The sequence below is a fragment of the Epinephelus moara genome, chromosome 3 (assembly GCF_006386435.1).
Source record: "Epinephelus moara isolate mb chromosome 3, YSFRI_EMoa_1.0, whole genome shotgun sequence".
In the NCBI taxonomy this organism is placed as follows: domain Eukaryota; kingdom Metazoa; phylum Chordata; class Actinopteri; order Perciformes; family Serranidae; genus Epinephelus; species Epinephelus moara.
In genome coordinates, this window is record NC_065508.1 from 18,847,519 (window position 1) to 18,868,610 (window position 21,092).

A 21,092-nucleotide genomic window follows, 5' to 3' on the forward strand; every position below is an offset into this window, starting at 1 on the left:
GCTCTGACCTAGGTGGCTGTAGGGCACTGCACCTCGGTGTGGAGCCTCATGTCTGCCCGGGTCCGGGAGGTCTCTATGGCGGCGCTCCCTGTGGCTGTGGACCGTGGGCCCTCTCAGTGTGGACGGCCCCCAGAGGTGGCTTTTTCCTTGCCTCGGGTCTCGGTGCTCGGCCATGTCTCTTTAGTGATAGCTAGTGTGTGTGTGTATCTGTGTGTGTGTGTGTGCGTATATGTATATTTACATATCTCTATGTGGGGTGGGAGGGTTGGGTTTTCTCTTTTCTTTTTGTTTTCTGTTTTGGATCTTTGTTGTTTTTAACCTCTGTGATGCACTTTGTGTCACTGTTGTATGAAAAGTGCCATATAAATAAAGTTGATTTGATTTGATTTGATTTGATTCAGGGTATTCAGAGTACCAAAAGTGACGGTAGAGCGGCTCAAACGTGGTTACACAATTCTTCTTGCATGCTCACAAACATCATTTGTTATGCTCACACTTTTGTCTTCCCTTGTGCTCTAATCTAATAAACATTGCACACATAATCCAATAACCCCAGCACACAAATCTAATAATCACTGTGCTCCCAAAAGTTGACCTGAGTAGCACTCAGATTTGTTTTGTGCATGCTCAAGACTTTTGTCATTAATATAGTACTACACTATTACTACTATTACTTACACACCCCTGTCTTGTATGTTTTTATGTATTTTTGAACTTGAACTGTCTACATTTACACTCTCAATACACTTTTAATATATATATATATATTTAAATATAACACATCTGCAAATCTGATTACACACATGCATATTGAGACAGACCACAGTTACACAACTCCACATACATCTGCACATGTTTTGCTATAGTGGCTCCTATAGGCGCAGCCCAAATGTTTTGCTTAGTACCCGTATGCATCGGTGTCCAGACTACATCCCCGGGTTACGTAAGAGCACTGCCACACGCTTTTCTCGTGGTGCTCACTTTATGGTCCAGCAGGACACAGATGCAGAGAGCAGCAGTCGTATCCATCCACATTAAGCGCTAACATGTCTCCCATGAAGCTCGACGCGTCAGGTAGGTTAAATCCTAATGTATTTTGTGCGTGTTTATTGTGCAGAGAAAAGAGAGCGGATTATTCACCTGCTGATGGTTTCAGAGCGCAGTTATTGCCGGTATGTTAAAACCAACACTTGAGACGCACTTTACACCGCGACCAGACCTTATTTTGCATGTTAACATTTATTGAAACATTTTACTGTGGAGTTTTCTGATCTGAGTGTTGCCGTAGGCTACAGTTGGCAGCTCGATGATGTGCAGCTCAGGCTGCGGAGCACGCACTGGCAGGACAGAGTGTTCTTCGCACAGTAACTCCGTCCTATCATGTTTCATTGTCACAGGCTGCAGGACTTTAGAAATACAGACCCCATTGCTGCGTTAACATTGCTTACAAGTCAATTTTGTATTAAAAACAGACCGTAATCACAATGCATACAGCCGATGTGTACATGCAATATATGCAGACTGCGCCTATATCACATACCTGTCCCAGAGGAGTGTTTCTGGTTGATTAGGCTACATAACTGACTCAGATTGTTGAAACATGACACGCAGCATGTGTAAATTTAATATTTTAAGTCGCATTATTAATCAACACTTACCAAAAGTGATATTTCTTCCCACATCTCCCCTTAATGATGGTGTTTAATGACGGAGATGCCACATATTGGCGCTGTGTTGAGATATTCCTCTCCAAACATGTTTTGAGATATAAAGAAATACTCTCCCTTTATTTGTAATTATTTTTTTCCACAAAAAGCAAAATCTTGTAAAAAGTAGATATCCTGCTTCTTCCCCTTCTTCTGACTGACTCTGCCCTAAGTCTGTTTGCCCTCAGAGGATTCAGACTGCCACTCCCCATCTGTTTCAGGAGCGCAAATGTTCTTTCATTTTAGTCCAAATATCAACAATCATAAATCAGAGAGGTGACACTAGTATCTGCCACGGGGAATGATCATTCAGAGTTCTGTGTCAGAAGTTGTTCAGGAAGTTTGTCAGACAAACATTGCAGCGAAGCCAAACAACAAAGGCACTGTGACCTTGTTATTATTTCTCGCACTGCAACATGCGGCATGATTCCTGCTGTGTGTGTCAGCCAAAGTAGGAGCAGTTTTCATGTTCCCATGTCAGCTAGAACAGAGTGTCCCTGCTATGTAAATGCAGCATGTTATATATCTGTAGTGTCCAGACATTTCACTGACACTGACCTTTGAGACATTTAAAAAAAAAAAGAAAAAAAAAAGAAACATATCAGCAGGACAGTTAAGTTACCAGACGGGTACAAAATGTGTGAAGTTAAAGTTCAGATAGTTATCCAATTCTCAGTTTGTTTGTTCAGCAGAGTGGTTGAAACAAGATAAACTTGTTTGCAGAGTGCAGTCAACGCATCATGTATTATCTGCACAGACAAAATCTTGGTTGCTGTTCTGAAAGTTTTCCAATGAGTGCATTTTTCAGTTGACATAGTAGGTTGTTGCCTGATAATTTGGCAGTCAAAAGATGCCATCTCCATAATGTCCTTCTGTATATGGCCATCACCACCACCTCAGCCTTGACGGGACTGGAGTCAATCGAACCTCTGGTGCGCTCTGTCGAAGAGACCCCGGAGCCAATCTCTGCTAAAGTAGAAGGCACTATTCCCACCTGGATCAATGGCAACTTCCTCCGCAACGGCCCGGGGAAGTTTGAGTTTGGAAACACACAGTGAGTTGGAAACACCTCGGCACAATTCCACACAACACAGAGTTTCCAAATAGATGTGATCAAGCCTTTATGTTTGTTTTCCATCACAGCTACAACCACTGGTTTGACGGGATGGCCATGCTACACCGTTTCCACATCAACCAAGGTCAGGTGACATACATGAGCCGGTTCCTGAAAAGTGACGCCTACTTGATGAACAGTGAGAAGAACCGCATCATGATGTCAGAATTTGGGACCCTGGCAATGCCCGACCCCTGTAAAAACTTCTTCCTGCGCTTCCTGTCTCGCTTTGAGATGATAAGTGAGTAGGCAGAACACAAAGGAGCGAAGTGTGAATGGATAATGTATGACAAAGTAGACATGACAATCAACTGTATTTGATTTGTGGATTCATTGCACAACAATTTTGCTGTATAAATGAAACAAAGACCAGCTTTGTTACTTAGAAAGGAGTTCAAGAGCCAGTGGAAAATCTAGAGCAGTTCAGATGTGTGTAGCAGCACTGCTTTGTCTAAATATGTATTGAGGTCAGGGGTGGAGCCTCTCTGTGTACACCAAGGTTACATAATGACATGCAACTGCAGGGGACCAAAAAGGGACATTTTCCACGTGTTTCACATTCCAGCTGCAGTGTAACCACAAGCAGTAACAAGTTCTGTGAGATATCAGTTCAAGGGGGAACACTTTTATTCTTTAAAAAGGCCTCAATAATCCTGTCTTTTTTTTGGTTACAGAGCCCACAGACAATGCAAGTGTGAGCTTTGTGAAATACAAGGGAGACTACTACGTCAGCACGGAGACAAACTTTATGCACAGAGTGAACCCAGAGAACCTTGAAACGCTGCAACAGGTACCATCAAGATCGTCATGGTGCAATAGATGTCAATATTATCTGTCTTCTGCCTTAGTTTTATCAGCCATAGTCATCATCTTGCATTCTTTGTCTTTTATGTTTTGTAGGTAGACTGGAGCAAGTTCATTGCTGTTAATGGAGCCACTGCTCACCCACACTATGACCCTGATGGTACCACCTACAATATGGGCAACTCCTATGGAGCCAAAGGTTAGTACCATCATCCACAAGACCAACATTAAAAAAGTATTTCACCAGTAGCGCACCCAGAAATTATTCATAGAGGTGGCCAAATAGCGCCGCTGAAATTGCTATGCCAGTTGTTCCCTCATCAAAATTTAGCTTAATTTGGAGCATTATTTAGCCACCTTCCCGAAAAGCTATGCAGGCATGGTTGGTACCATTGGATGCCACAGCCTCTTAAATACAGTATTATTGGCTTCCAATTATTTTTGCCAGAGGGGCCAGCAATTGGGGGCACTCCTGTATGTCACTGCTGAAAAGATGGTCTTTCTATAAAAGTCTATGCAGAAGAAAAGAGCAAATACGTTTGAAATTGGTGCCTCATGAACAGAGAAACAGAGAAAAGGGTGGTATTTGCTTTTACTCAAGAGGTAGAAAACCTACAACTACTGGAATTCACTGCACCACACAGACCAATAAATACTCCCGCCAGAGGGTGATGTAATGTGGGCTGCTTGTTCAAAAACAATATGGTGATCAGCCAGTGACAAACAATCTCAAACACAGTTAAATGGTAAACTAAATGGTAGACAAGAAGTAGGGAACCCAGTAACAGAATGCACTGCTTAGTTTTATGGTTTGATGTCAGTATTTTCTGCCTCTATTTTTACAATACAGGAAACAATTATGGCAACCACTTCCTGTTCACTAACTCTCGTATTACAGCTAAACAGTGCACTTAAATATGTTTCTGAAGACATTTTAGGTGGGAATTGGGCAAAACAGTCACAGAATTTTGCTTTGTATTCGAGAAAGAGACAGAAAGAGGGGTGGGTCTAATACTCCCTGTGTCTAGTGGCGGGCAAATGAAAATGCAAACTACAGCCTGTAGTTCGAGCAACAGCCCTATCTGGACGCTGGTGAAATGGAGGAAAGTTTGAAGTATTTAATTCCCATATATTACCCACATTGTTATGATACAAGGCTGGTTGAAAATGAGTAAATTATCCCTTCAAGGTTTATATAAATCAACAGCAGTATGATCTGTTTTACATTCTCCTTTATATTAAAAACTTACTATCCCGGCTATTCCAGGAGCCCTGTACAACATCATCAGAGTCCCATCTGAGAAGAAAGATGCCACAGAAACCCTTGAGGGAGCCAAAGTACTCTGCTCTATCATGCCTGTAAACAAATCCCATCCCTCCTACTACCACAGCTTTGGTAAGCCAGCACTTGTCTATATATTATTCATGAGTGGTGTCTGAATCATTCACGCTGCTGCCTTTGGATACAAAGCCCAATAACACCCCTCTCCTGCTTCCAGCCATGTCTGAGAACTACATAGTGTTTATTGAGCAGCCAATCAAGATGGACCTGCTGAAGATAGTCACATGCAATCTGAGGGGGAAGGCTTTGAACGAAGGCATCTACTGGGATCCCAAGCTGGAGACTGTCTTCCATGTCATTAACAAGCATACAGGCGAGGTGAGATGTGACTGTGATGGTTTAGTTACATCTAATGTAGGAAATTGGATGGAAATTTCGGTGAGGGATCGGGGATCCACCTGCTAATCTAACTGTGTATTCTGTACCGCAGGTAAGCGCAGTGAAGTACCATGCCAAAGCCATGGCCACCTTCCATCAGATCAACGCCTTCGAGGAAGATGGATTCTTGATGGTTGATCTGTGCTGCCAGGACGACGGCGAAGCCATCAACAACTACCTCCTCCAGAACTTACGCAAGTCGGGAGAAGCATTAGATGAGGTCAGTATATAATAACATGAGTAACCACTCTCTCCTTCATCAAATCCAGCCTGAGAAAGCCTACACTGTTAGATATCGTCGGTGCTAAGTACTTTAGGAAGAAAACTTTTTTTGGTCGTCTACTGTCTCTCCACACTTATAGATGTTTATCACGTTTTCACGTGTATGGTTGCAAAAAGAGACATAAAGACACTAAAATTCCTGCATTGTGTCATTCCCAGGTGTACAACACGTTGAGCAGGCCATTGCCGAGGCGTTTTGTTCTGCCCCTTAACGTGAACCATGACACCCCAGCAAACCAGAACCTGAACAAGCGGTCCTCCAGTACGGCAACGTGTGTCAAACTCAGCAAAGAGAAGGTGAGTTGTAAAGGACAAGCTCTTAAGTATAAATTTCTACATTTACATTCCCTATTTAGCAGAAAGACAGCAGGCAGTGTTCAGAAATATGTTCTGCTCATATTGTGCTGCACAAAACACATTAGACTTTTCAAAATTTATTATGACAAGGGCATTAAGATATTATCATTTGTTGTAGAATAGGACAAATCTCCCTACCTACATGTCATGAGGTAACCTCTAAATATGCGACGGTAATGGGATTGTTAAATATGTATAAAATTAGAAAACAAAGCACTTCAAATCTTTAGATCCCTCTAACTGTTTTCTACAATGATTGACTTTTAATAATTGCATCACGTGTGTCTGTGTAGGAGCCTGAATGAATGCTCCATGAAGTATCATGGTTTCATCAATGTTATCATAGCTTTTTGGTACACAGCGGCTACCGTTGTTGCAATACGCGTTTGAAACAGTGAGGCGCTAGAGTGCGCTATCCGTTTGAATTCAATATATGATTTCAACGTTAGCTGGGAGAAATTCCTACACACTGTGGCCTTAAAGGTGAGAAGCAGAATTTGGAAATCGATGCGATATTTAACAGGAAGCTGGTGAAGCTGCTGAAGAACTGGATTGATATGATCTTTGGAGGGGGCTCTGGTAATGATACGGGCGGCTGAATTCTGGACCAATTTGAGTTTATGGAGACACTTAAGACCAAAGAGGACAGAATAGGAATAATCAATGCAGGATGTAACCAAAGAATGAACGAGGATAGCAGTGCTCTGAGGTGCAAGTGACAGGCAAAGAAGACTAATATTTAATAACAGAATAAATTAAAATATTATTTAAAATACATGAAGCTGTAAACAATAAAACAGTATAAACCAACCAGTTCTCATGCCCAGGTTGTTAAATACCAACTTTTTGTCACGTCTGATAGCGACACACAGGCCACCCTTTAGCATGTCCATTGTAACAAGTGTTGTGAAACAGTTGCGGTTAGGTTTAGACAGCAAATACTTAGGTTTAGAAAAAAAATCATGCTTTGGGATGAAATAAGTACCTTTCTTACGTAACAGGATGTAAAGATGTCACGATTGATGTCAGTGCACAACAGCCATACATAGTTATGTAACGTTAGGTTAAAACAACAGTGACTTTTGGTTTGGAACTCCAACTGTCATCTCCCGAGTGCAAGCCCAGTTTTTCTCCCCTCTTTCCACCCTACACTGACTTCCTTGCTCTTTGTATGACCTAAGTTGCTCTCAACATTAAGTATTGCTGTGGATGGGTTTATATTGGAGTTAGCTGAAGGCCGGGGGGATGCCTAGGAATGAGAACACTTTGTATGAACATGTTATTGATTGGCTGATGAGTGGGTTGCATACGAATTGAAATAATATAACCAGTGCATATATTATATCTAATGTATGGTACGTGGACAACTTGTAATGATAAATTATGACGTATAGATGAAAGCCACTGACCTAGAACCTGGCCTGAGGGGAGAAACTCGTCCTCATCTCCTCTGTTTTGGCGTTGAGCCCTCATCGTGGTGTGAGTGTCTTGTGGGGTTGAGAGTTGGCATTGGCATCAGCAGACCCCACAACAGGGTTTGCAGGGTCAGGAAGTCCCAAAACTGCTCCTCCCAAACTAAGCACAGATGCTGTCTGTCAGGATGCTCTCTACAGTGCAGGTGTTCGAACCTATAAAACCTTGAGGGGCAGCCTGAAGTCCCTAAGGTGTTGGAGGTGGTAGAGATGCTGACGGGCTGTCTTCACTAAGCTCCTGATGTGAGACGACCGTGATAAATCCTCTGTGATGCAGACACTGAGGCATCTGAAGCTGCCAAACCCTCTCCAACGGGGCCCGGTTTATCTTCATAACAAATTTACATCATCAAAATTCCTATTCACAAGAACCACTGAGGCTAATGTGCCGTGAACTCGTGGAGGGCCGCAGTAAAAACTGCTGATTATAAGTGACAATAGAGAGTTGATCCGCTCTTTGTCAACAGGTGTTCTGCCAACACGAGGATCTCCATGGAGACGACCTCTACGAGTACGGTGGCCTGGAGTTCCCCCAGATCAACTATGGTAAATACAACACACAGCCATACCGTTATTTCTACGGCTGTGGCTTCAGACACCTGGTGGGAGACTCTCTGCTCAAGATGGACCTGAAGGACAAGTCGCTCAAGGTTGGTGTGTGTGTGTGTGTGTGTGTGTGTGTGTGTGTGTGTGTGTACTTCCTGGGACAATGGTTGTATTTACATTCTATTGTCCTCTCTTTATGGAAAAACAGCCCATAGCTGACACTGCTATATTGTAAGTTAAACATATATATGCAAGAATCTTGATCAATAACCTAATAATTCACCCACCCTACAAACTGAGGTAGAATTCAGCACTCACATTGTAGGTTAACTGAAGTCTAAATTATCCAAGTATAATAATCTACACTAACTAAGAGTAAGTATAAGTCAGAAGTAAAGGTAAAATACTGAAACACTAAGCTTCTGTTTTTGAATGTGTGTGTGTCCTCAGGTCTGGTACCAGAAGGGTTTCTTCCCATCAGAGCCCGTGTTTGTGCCGTCACCTGATGCAGTCGAGGAGGACGATGGTGTCATCCTCTCTGTGGTTCTCACACCCTCACAGGTACGACTCTCGCTGCGTTTTTATTAGTAGTTCCTCTTCCCCCATTCACTTCCCCTTGACCTTTGGCATTATGTAACAGGTTAAGTCATACAGAGGCCACTTGGAGGGCAGGAACGAGGGATTGTACACTTTCAGCCCACACTATCATGTATCGACTGCCAGTTGTCAGCTTAGTGCTATACTGCTTTTCAGAAATCATTAGAAGTACTGCAGGCTCATCTCAGTAAGTCAAAGGCGTCTTCTGCTGATTGGCGATTAGCTGAAACTTCTGTTTGTGATCTGTATCATCATTATTGTAAGTATTATTGATATGAATTTATGATATCTTTTTTATTTTTGGGAATAAAAAGATCATACAAGCTGAAAAGTACAGCAATCTACATGAATAATAACTGCAATTAGTTATACAAGATTTTTCAGTAAAATATCAAGCTATCAGATTTTCTTTAACTATCTGCTGAGACGAAAGAAGCCATACATGTAAGCCTAGTAGACGTACATGTGTAAGATACATTAGAAAAACTTCAACTGAAAAGCAAGATAGATAGTGAATGTATGTATTAATTAATTTATATTTGAATTAATCTTTTTCTTCTGGTTTTTTTTTGCGCATAATACTGCCACCTAACCATGGATGTGTCTTCTTGCATGAAATGCATAACTGCAATGCTTAGTTGGTGAAATACATCTTAGGGCTGAATCCAAATGTTCGGATTTTACCACACTTGAAGACTCACAGACTTTGTGGGCATGATCCCGGGAAGTCTGGGAGTGCTTAGGACTGTCCAAATCCACAATTCATCCAGTCCACAAGGGGCCTCGACCTCCTTCTTCTTTGCAACACAGACGTGATGTTGTGTTTTTTTCAACTGTCCAAAAAAAAAAAAAAAAAACCTTATGAAAGTGTAAAATATCTATTCAATTCAATTTCATTTATAAAGCCCAATATCACAAATCACAATTTGCCTCAGGGGGCTTTACAGCATACTGCATCCCTCTGTCCNAAAAAACCTTATGAAAGTGTAAAATATCTATTCAATTCAATTCAATTTCATTTATAAAGCCCAATATTACAAATCACAATTTGCCTCAGGGGGCTTTACAGCATACTGCATCCCTCTCAAATCACAATTTGCCTCAGGGGGCTTTACAGCATACTGCATCCCTCTGTCCTTACTGATAGTTAGGCCTATTAAAATGCTACTTGAATTTTGTAGGCCAGAAATAATATTCAAGTATATGCTGTAGAGGGACTGAGAATGCATTTTGTAATTGCAGCATATCAGGCTGTGCCGTAAAATAGGCTAAAAATATGGCCAAAAAACACAAAAGAAGGATTCTAATGTAAGTAATGCTCAATTTATTGAGTTATAGTCCTGTCCTTATTTACAAACATTTCTGTTTTTGAGCATGTGTAGCCTGTTATATAAAGATGTATTAATAGCCTATATTCTTGTTTCTTGTCACAAAAAAAGGCCTTACATGGGATTTATATCCTGTTATCTGCGGGAACAGATATGTAGGCATTATTTATCAACCTGAATTTGGACATTTGGATTTAGCCTTGGAATGACCGACATTGTTGACCAGGTCGAGCTCACCAATGTGACTTCAGTTTTTTAGACAAATGGAATTACACTTAAGATGGTGGTGGGGATTTCCCTGATGGCCGAGGGGAAGTCATTGAGGGCATGTTGAACGGCTAATGAGACACATCTGTTTCTTACAGATTTATAGGAATTGTAGGAGAGCCCAAGTGATGAGAACTGAAGTATTGTGTCAAAGCTTAGTAGTAAAAGTGCTGGTTATTCTGGAGTTAAGCCAGTGTTATAATATTCCACTTTATATTTAACAGTTGAATAGAGTTTTTTTTTACACTGAACAAAAATATAAATGCAACACTGCAACACACTAAAGTGTGTATCAGTGAAATAATCCATCCCCCTTACAGGTGTGGCATATCAAGATGCTGATCAAACAGCATCATTACTCCACAGGTGTGCCTTGGGATGGCTATAATAAAAGGCCACTCTAAAATGTGCAGTTTGATACTGACACAGCACAATGCCACAGATGTCAGTAGTTTTGAGGGAGCGTGTCATTGGCATGCAGACTGCAGGAATGTCCACCAGAGCTGTTGTCTGAAACCTGAATGTCTATTCCACTACCATAATACATCAATGTCATTTCTTTGAATTTGGCAGGACATCCAACCGGCCTCACAACCACATATTTTGGTATCAGTGAGAACCATTACAGCAGCTGTTAGGGTGGCTAGTCTCAGACGATCTTACAGGTGAAGACGCGGGGTGTGTAGGTCCTGAGCTGGTGTGGCCACATGTGGTCTGAAGTTGTGAGGCTGGTTGGATGTCCTGCCAAATTCACAGAAGTGACATCTGAGACAGAGAATTCACAGGCAACAGCTCTGGAGGACATTCCAGCATGCCAATGGCACGCTACTTTAAAACTTGAAACATCTGTGGCATTTTCTCGTGTGAGCAAACTGCACATTGTAGAGTGATTTGATTGTGACCAGCCCACAGGCACATCTGTGTAGTGCTGATGCTGTTTAATAAGCATCTTGATACGCCACACCTGTCAGGTGGATGGATTATCTTGGAAAGGAGGAGCGCTCACTAACACAGATTTTAACAACTTTTGAACAAAATCTGAGATTTTCTGAGAATAAATCTATTGAATATAAAAAACTCCCAGATTTTTAACTTAAATGTATGAAAGACAGGAGCAAAAACAAAAGTGTTGGGTTTAAATTTTTGTTCAGTACAGTTTTAGTTACCACCAGGCAGCAGGCTGTAAATCAACCTGAGCTTGGATCACTTTCTCTTTGAAGTGTGCAATTAACGGGACACATAATCCATCATAAATATTCATTCAGAGATGAAATATTCATAGTTGAATTAACACAAAATTAATTTGGGTAGTTTATAATTTTGAACCACAAACAAACAAGCAAAAACTTTCTAAAGCACAGAAGCATAAAGGCAGAAAATATTTTCTGGACATGTTGGTGTCAATAACAGTGTGTGGTTTAGCTGTGCAGAGAGAGATAGGATTACTATTACATATATATATATTAATAAATTCTAATATTTTTAAGATTTCTGACAGTGGGATTTTGTTTGATACTGGTGCAGGAACAAATGCTTGGTTTGTGACTAATGTGTAAACTTGAATGTGAATTACAAAGTTTGTACATCTGCAAGATAACTGACCGTGAGTGTGAGCCACCTCAAGGTGTTGTTGTGCTCCTTTCTGGGAGCATGTCCGGCTTCAGGTAGTGCTACGGTGTCTTGTTAACCTCCTCTCCTAACTACACCGTTTCTGTAACGCACATCAAGTTGTAAGTTAATTCATGTAGCACCTTTCCAGAGCAGCCGTCACAAATAAAAGACAACAAGTAAATAAAAGACAAAGCTATACAGACGTAAAATGCAGAAATAATAAGAATTAAAACTAAAACTGTGTGGTGATCAGCAGCTGTTTGATACAGTCTGTTGGGAAATATGGCAAATTAAATTTCCTAAATTGCTTTTTTAAAAATCATTTATTTATGCATCCCTTCTTTTTTGGATAAAGAGCCACATGTTTATGAACGGTCCATTTTAATCGCCTCATGTAGCCTCTTGCGTCAACACAAATTATTTAAAAAGATGTTTTGCAGGGCCGTGATCACTTATTTAATATTATGGGGGGCATTTCCAATCAACATCTTTAGTAAAATCTCACCAGTTTTGAGAAACTTAACAGCTACACTGACCATTTAAAGCATTTTGAAACAGAAATCTTAGATGAGGAGTTCTTTAAGTTTTAATGACTGGGTGACTGAGGGCTGTACAGGGAAAGTGCACTATACTGTGACTTCTTTTCACTTAGATCTTTATTAAAACAATTTCAGTGGCATTGACATGTCGGTTATAACAGCATAATATAATAATAAAATAGCTTTAAAATAATAAGAGCTAACAAAATAAAAACTGCTTGGGTAAATACATTTTTACAGCCTTAAGGATCAGTGTATCTTTTGATTATTATTCCAGTCCAGCGTCTTTTTGAGTCTTGTATAGAGTCCATTTCTCCCATTTTCTCTCTAGTTGTGCTTCTTGTAGTCTCAGTATGTGTCAGTTTCTCCATTACAATGATTTCTTCCACAGTTGTTAGCCAATTCCTTCCCCTAGTTCCTGGTGATCACTTTCTTGCTCGCTACTAGCAATATTTAGGTCTAATATCTGTCACTAGCAACATTTTCTTCAGAAAATTTACATCAATTAAGCCTGTACCTCATATCCTAGCATGTGCTTCAGCTCTTTTCATACCATTTATCTAAAATACCGTTATTTTCTCACATTTCCAAAAAACATGAGAGTGGTCTACATCAAAAGACCCACACTCTCGCCAACATTTCTGGCATACCTCATACCTTTTAATGACATCATATACTCAATTGTCTCTTTTTTTTATGAGCTTTTTAATTACAATTTAATTCTAATCAATCTGATTTAATGGCAACACACATATTGAGTCTTGCAGTGATGATTTTATACCTATATTATAATATTAACAACATATTTACAATTATGATTTTTGTCTAGTCATTTAATTAACTTGTATTGTATATTACTAAATCTGATGATTCAATTTTATGATGTATGGATACATTGCTGCTTGTTTTTTTTAACTGTGTCTTGTAAGGTGTCTTGAGTGCTCTGAAAGGCACCTATAAATAAAATGCATTATCCTCTCCAATTTATACTATAATTTACTGCCTAGATGTTTCAGTCCTCTCTGTGGATTTTGATCGTAATTCCACCACTTTTCTTTCCTCTCCAGGATAAAGCAACATTCCTCCTGGTTCTGGATGCAAAGACATTTAAAGAGCTGGGAAGAGCCAACGTGCCCGTTAACATGGCGTACGGCTTCCACGGTACCTTCGGCGCCTCTGCGTAAACATGTATCTGTGACATTCAAAGTGTTTCTTAAATGATAATAATACAAATACTACCAAATCAGTGTTAATCATTATAACCACCATATTCCTGAATGTACTGAGTTACTGCTGCTCTATATAAAGACAGATGTAGTATTGATCATTACAACCACTACTGCTCATGGTACTGAAGTGGGTTACTGTGCACTACAATATAAATATATAATCTAAACTGACTTGTTGTTTGCAGCAACATCTAGCAGTAATGGGTGTGATTAAACACACATGTACTCACGTTATTATCATTAATTACATTCCTTTTGTATCAACATGAAAGTGGTACGCAGGAGTGGGGTCTTGAGTTATTATACTGTGAAATGAAACCTGCAGTGTTTGGGTTGCATGACGCTCTGATCCAAAGTTACGTTTACTGTAACACTTTATTTTGTACGCTCTTTCTTACTGATTTTTATACAGTTTATACACTGTGTTTGCCAATAAAATGTTACATGTGTTTACAAAGTTGCGGGTTGTTTGTGCATCCTACACACAGAATGTGATAATGTTCAGAGCTAGCTCACATTTAAAAACAGCATTCATTCAGGGGTTAGGGGTCACGGGGGGGCTGGAGCCTATCCCAGCTGACACTGGGTGAGAGGCAGGGTAGACTATCACAGGGCTAAAAACAGCATTATATAGCTTTACTACTTATATTGCATGCAGAAAATAAATAGCAACATATTGAGTTTCAAAGCTGCAGATAGCTCTAGACGGGAAATCACATTTTTCTGCTATTTTAAAAACTAAAACTTATGTTTTGTTTGATATCTGTAAAAGTCTAATTGAGCAGCATATGAAGCCAAAGTGATCAACATGACTCAAGATGTAACTTCTCACTTCTTCTCACTTCCCTCGCTGTTTGACACTGAATTACAAAGCTCTCAAACTACTATTCTTTTCTCGACAATCTACACAAAAAAGGCTAGTTAAATCCAATTTCGCACTCTTTTTAAGCCAGCAGAATATTTGGTTTTCATCATTATCATCATTGTCAGAGGTCAAGAGTGGTGTTTAAAACTCACTCGAGGAATTGTTCTGTTTCACAACATCAATTTATCCACAGAAAGCCTTGAAATGGGCTCTGCAGCAGAGGATAAATCACACCAATATCTGTAAAGCACACATGGAAATAGCATAGGTACTTAATTTTACTCGACAGTTCTTTTTGTGAAATGTCTCGAAGTGTCTCCATGAACGTATTCTGATTTTGAGCTATAAATACATGTATTATTATTTAGAAGGTTCTAAATGTTAATAGTTAATACAGCAGGCTATAAAAATAAAACTGGTGCTTGAATATGGTCTCCTCAGTCTTCACAGAAATTTTAATTACATTCATTCGGCCAAACACAAGGTGTAATTATTATTAATAGTAATCATGTGGTGCAGGGTCTATAAACTACTGCACTGGGTGGAGAATATCACCTGAGGGTATGACATCATTTTAAGACCATATGACTAACCAGTAGACTGATGCAAATACAAAAAAAACAAAACAGATACAAAAGTTGATTTCTTTAAACGAACCTGTGAAACAGTACCAGTGGTGCAGTGGAGGGTATATGAAGGTATACGGGGTACATCCACCTCTTTGTCTGTCCATTTACAGTAAACCCACCTATCAGCCAAAAAGCCATTAGAATATAAAGGAGAGTAAACACATCTCCTGGCTATCTACCTAGCAGTACGCCCACCTCATCGACTACCACTACACCACTGCCAAACAGCAAAACCTGTGTTAAATGGCTGCGGCTGAGGTGTTTTGTCTGCTCTAAGAAGTCCACACATCAACCACTAGAGGTCAGCACGAGATGCAGTTTCAGCTGTCGCCAGAAACATACCCTGAAACTGCAGAGTCAGGAGCTGAACTCACTCCCTGAGCAGGAATTGTTAATAAAAATGTCAAGGAAAGAAAAAAAAATAGGGTGGAAAGAAAAAGCACGAAGCTTTGTCTTTCGTGCAACTGGACAAGAGAACGTCCTTGAGTTTGTAAGTAATGACAATGCAGCTTCTGCCTTCAGTGACTGTGTTGCACTCTGCACTGTAAACCTGGTGAACAGCAGCCCATTCTGCTTTCAGCTGCATGATTGTGAATCTTAACGGAGCCACTTTCTGGCTCACACAACAGTTTCAACAAAGGGGTGAGGCAGGAGCAATGTCTCTGAAGGAGGCGGGCTCAACATGGGCACACTGGCTATAAGAGGAATCAAACCTGTGACTCTGTCACAATTGGACCGTCTGTAACCGCCAGCCAACCCTACCACTTGAAAAAATGTACTGCAAACATCAGAGGAGCCCGGCATTGAACCTCAGAGGAGTTATTTCCAAGTCTGTGACCTTAACGACTGCATTTATAGGACACGTGAGACAGAGTGAAAAAACCAAACACAAGTTGCATGAAAAAAAAAAATGCTGCTCATGAGTGAACTGGGAAAAGAAAAAATAAGAGAGCACCTTGAGTAAAAAGCAAAAAATAAATAACAGGAGCTGGAACAGATCAAAACTGAAACAATGGATTAAAGCAGAAAACTAACTGCGGCTTCCCAATTCACTTTTTCAGCTGCGTGTGTGGCCGGAGAACAGATGCGCATTTCCATAGAGGAGTGAACAAAAGGGAAGAGAAAAAAAAAAAACCTCACTGTGTGTTCCCGACAGCCGGTTAAAGCAACAGGACCCAAACTCTTAGGAGGAAACCTCTAAATCTAACAGTTGTTTTCTGGCCAATTTAAGTTTTGATGTTTTGGGGATGCTACAGAACATGCATTATTAATGGTGACAACTACATGTAGGAGAGCAGATGTTACATTATGTTAGAACAATGGTGATTTGTAAAAATCTAAAAACAATAATTGTCCAAACACTTGTTTTCTTTGTCTGAAACTTTCAACGAGTGGCCACACTTACTCCTGGCTTCTGAGTGTGTGTTATTCTCTACAGATAAGCTGTTCAAATAATACATAGGTATACTAATACACTCTGTATAACCAACAGAAGGAATGTAGCATGACAAGACAAAATAGAGCCATCAAAAATAATTACCATGATAAAACAGAGATTTGACGTGATTTTACATTGATCCACTTCAGTTAGTGCAGCTCATTGAACAAGAATCCACCAGCTGCTTCTTTTGATTTAGAGAAGTGCTGACAGATATCTCGCCTGTAGCAAATCTGGAAGCAAACAAATCCCTGTTATTACCAATTCAAAGTAGGCTGTTTTCTTTAATGACATATAAACTAAGAGATCTGCATTTGTTTCTCGACAAGCGTTAGAGAAAAACCTGAATTGGAGATGCAACGTTTGTGTTGCAGCTGAACTCAGTTTGGTCAGAACTAGTATAAACATGTACCAGCGGCGTGTGAACAATCATTTTCATATCGATCACTCATCGTTGGTTTAATGTTCTTATTTAGCACAGACTGACTGCTCGACAGGGAGCGGCTCTGTGGAAGCAGTTCTGTAACGTCTATTGAAGCAGTCAGCCGTGTCTCAGGTCAGGAATTGTGATTTTCTAGCAGGATGGTAGTTTGTGATCAGCTGTGGCATAAGAATTTATTTTTAGCTTGTTTCTCGTTTGTGATATGAATAGCTCTGAGAGCTGCTGCCGTTTGTGTAAATTCAAGAGATGTTTGAAGTCAGACACCACTGACAACATCTGTGCCGCCGCCGACACCAGAACCCTCTGAAGACATATATTAAATGTCTAGAGGAACGAATTAAACTTTTAATAGTGGTGTATTATTTACAGTAGTCGTTGCTGAAACAGTTAGCTAACAGACAGAGAACCTCAACTATTAATACATGTAGTTATTGAGCATGTACGACTCACTGAATTGTATACCTCTGAGCTAACAGCAGCCACTTGGGGGCTTATTGACATTTGCTGCCATCAAATGGTGTCATGCTTACCATGTTCACAAGAGCCCACATGAACACAACCTCCTGTGGTGTTCAGTGGACTTTTTCTAAGTGCTTAGAGTTTACAAGTTGTCATGTGTTTGCTGGCATTTTCAGAAATGACAGAGGCCATGGGAGTTTATATAAAACTTCAATTAAACACCTCGTCCCTTTTACTAGCCCGGTGTGGCTACACATTTTGACAAATAAAGGCCTGTCTCAATTAGAGGCCTGGTCTGGTTGCCAAGCAGTTCATTTTGGAAGAAGTTCTTTGGATGTATAAAACCACTTGAGTTTGACTTTTGTCAGTATGAAGATGCTACATATTGTTAGCTCGGTTAGATTCTCCATAATTCAATTGTTCAGTTCATTTTACTAAAACCACGAGCACCAAAGGATACTGCACTCAGATTTACCACCATGGTACACAAGAGAGACGGAAAAAAACGTCTAAAGCGGTCATGAAGTCAAATTATGTGTCAAGTATTGTTTTAACAGGATAAAGTGGTGTTGTGTCAGTATGCCGGGTGCCAGTATCCTAGGGTGCTGTAAAACGAGTGTCACAACTCTCGCTCTTCCTGATGAGCTGTCTCTCGGAGCGAGATTAAATGAATGATTCATTATTGATATGTCATCTGAAGCCTCATTTTTACATAAGTAATATTCATACTGGTTTAAATAAACAATTTGATTGTATTTCCCGATGTTTACTGAGCAACAGTTTTGTATGAAAGTTCAGTGATTTCAGCAAATAATAGCCCCGGCTTTTAATGGGCAGTTTTAAGATATTGTAATTTTGGTCCTATGGAGTTTTTCTTCATAATTTTAAATGTCTAAGGGAGGAGGTGATATTCCCAATGGCTTTATCTTTTTCCTTTGTCATTTTGCCTTTGCATTTCCTGTATAACTTTGCTCACTTGCACTGATCAAAGTTCTATTTGAAGGCAGCAGTATAACTTGAGACAATCTTGCAATGTGATCACTCCTCTCGCAATACAGCAATGTGCAACTTACAACAAATGTTGGCCAGGGGTGTAAAGTGGAGGAGCAATGGCTACTTCCATACTTCCTATCAGCCTACTCCCGGCCCCCCTGCTCAGGCCACACCTATCTTTGATCTCGGCCTTCCTTTAGATCTCAGCTACACCTCTCTTAAGTTTAGTGACTGCATCTTGCACGGTTGCAATGCCATCATGCTGACAAAATCTGTCCCCAAACAGACATACAACTCAAAATGGCTTCTGTGGTAGATCTTGACTCAGCTGGTGCCACCAGGACCACCTTTTTGCCATGATGACACACACAGACTCACAAGGTGAAAACAATAGACTCGTTCGAGATGAACTGTGCCTCGCCTGGAAAGAGCAGGCGGCTGCAGCAGGGGGAGGTGACAGAAAGCTGTGGCCTACTCAAACAGTTTCCCGACACTTTCCAGCAGCCTTCAGTCTGTACAGCAAGTCCCAGAAACACTCACATCCTGTTAGATCTGATTCTGATTTATTAAAATGTTATCAGACCCACCAATCATATTGTTCTCAGTCTCCAATTGTTTCAATTCTGACCGAGTCACCTAATAAAATGCCACACAGGTGATCTGTGACTTCTGTTCATAGTTCAGCTTTCACTTTACCTGCATTTTAATGTACATCAGCATCATATCAGTTTGCTGCTGTCTATAAATCAACTGAGCAGACCTGCCCCCCTCAAACTACATAAATAAATTAAAAACACGAGTCTGATAATCAAACAAAGAGGAAACAAAACAAGACAACAGCTTTCATTAAAGATCAGATATAGTCAGGGCCTCACATCTGTACAGATGTTATTTTAAGAATCCTCACATCCCACTGACCACAAGTCTTTGTTTTTGCTAAATACTTCAGTAGGCTGATAAAACAGTCCAGTGTTAATATACAATAGACTATGTATGGTTTATGATCTGTGATATAACTATTAAATGTCACCATCAGTCACACAGCATGTTTTCTGTTTACAGACTAAACCTTCAATCAAACAAAATCAAACTCTTTTTAATTCAAATGAAAAGTTTATATAAAACGTCATATAGTTGAGTCAACATCTAAACCAATCAGCTGTTAGATCAGGTGAGAGCCAGGTGTTTGCAATCATGCCCTGGGTTTTTCAGTTGGTAGAGAGCAACTGCGGTGCCTAGCTCTAAAAACTGTCCGCCTCTCTCGAACTCTTGATTTTAGGAGAATATCGTTGTCCACTTTTGCATGATGTCAGAGCAAGTCGGGATGAAGTCAGGCACAAATCTAACTGGCATGCATTGTATGGTGATCAGTGGTAATCAGTTGCATGCAGGCCGGACTCCTCTTGCCTCTGCTAAGGCTTCAGCCAACACCTTTTCAGTCCTGTTTTGTCTCCTTATGTTTTTTGATTATTTTTTTTTTATGCTAAAAAACATTACCTTAATGTTTATTTATTGTCTTTCTACCAGTACATTTGAGTTTTATAAGATGGAAAATAACTGAAATAAACTAAACTAAACTAAACTAATTACCAAGTAGGTTTATCAACACCTTTCACATTACACATAGTCATAGGATCCATTGTTAATATAAAAATATTGATTAGAGCACCTTTAACTACATGGACTTACAGTAGTCATCCACTACAGTAGTTCATGAGTGGTGTCCATGCAGCATTGTTAGCACAGTCATTCAGTCTTTACTAAACCAGAAACTGACAAGAAAATATAATAAACAGAACCTACTGTAAATATATGTTCATTTTATGAAGTAAAAATGATATGTTTCTTATTATGAACAAACTTTGAATATTTTATTGATGGTCATGGATGAAAACTGTCCCAAGATAATAAATACAATTAATCTGTTGGGTAAAATATTTTTATTTAAATCTCAAACAAAGAAAAAATTTAATTAAAGTTTCCTGAAAAATACAGTGCAGTGTCAATTTCCTATTGAAAAAGGTATTGCTACAAACCATTGTTAAGAAGCACAACATGAAATGGAAATGGAAAAGTGGAACTATATAGAATTATAATTACACTCTACCTGTCATATAAACTTAATTTATTTGTTTGATTAACTTAACAATCTGAATTACTGATTTGATCCTATCAACTTTCATATGTCTTTTCTTTTACCCACTTTGGTCTGTGTAACTTTTGCTTTGTTTCTCTTTGTGAAATCATATTGTCATGCCATGTTGTCATCTGTGCTTTGTGTATTATTATTTGCCTGTAATTTTAAAAAAAAGTAAAAATAATATGAAACCATATTTGTGGGGAAAAGCAGGCCATGTGACAGATCTGGCCTCCACCAAAATGATTTACCTTCCCCCTGTAATTAGATATACATCAAACCTGTTAATGGGCCCTGCACACCCACACAGGTGTTTTCACTTATTCTGTCTGATTAAACCTCTGCTCAGGTCGACGGTAGGCGGAGCTCAGCTATTATGTGAGCTACCCACAGTCTGTTACTAAAATATAAAAATGATAAATACAGGTATGAAATAAAGTTACATGTGATTGACAGAGACGAGCTGTGATACAAAAAAGTTGCACAACAGCTCATTAACTCTCTGAGTAAAGTGAGGGACGTCAGTGAAGCAGTCAGTACTCTCTCAGAGAGGTCTA

At 39.8% G+C, this 21,092-nt stretch overlaps 2 protein-coding genes across 3 annotated transcripts in view; one reads left to right on the forward strand and one right to left on the reverse strand.

Annotated features, from left to right (window-relative positions):
* The window catches only part of snx19a (sorting nexin 19a), a 20,329-nt gene extending 17,792 nt beyond the window's left edge, over positions 1-2,537 (reverse strand). The window contains exon 1 of the mRNA XM_050041074.1: positions 1,659-2,537. The gene's annotated coding sequence lies outside the window, so the exon portion shown is untranslated. The remainder of the gene's footprint in view (positions 1-1,658) is intronic.
* On the forward strand, positions 878-14,020 carry bco2a (beta-carotene oxygenase 2a). Of its 2 annotated transcripts, none has more exons than XM_050041075.1 (12): positions 878-1,074; positions 2,550-2,760; positions 2,850-3,061; positions 3,495-3,610; positions 3,721-3,823; positions 4,892-5,020; positions 5,124-5,284; positions 5,397-5,564; positions 5,786-5,923; positions 7,923-8,105; positions 8,452-8,562; positions 13,411-14,020. In XM_050041075.1, the coding sequence occupies exons 1-12, from the start codon at positions 1,047-1,049 to the stop codon at positions 13,525-13,527; spliced, it is 1,677 nt and encodes a 558-aa protein (XP_049897032.1). In that variant the 5' UTR covers positions 878-1,046; the 3' UTR covers positions 13,528-14,020. The 2 variants fall into 2 exon arrangements, with proteins under 2 accessions (XP_049897032.1, XP_049897033.1); XM_050041076.1 differs by having other exon boundaries at positions 881-1,074; positions 2,607-2,760.
* The last annotated feature ends 7,072 nt before the right edge of the window (positions 14,021-21,092 follow it).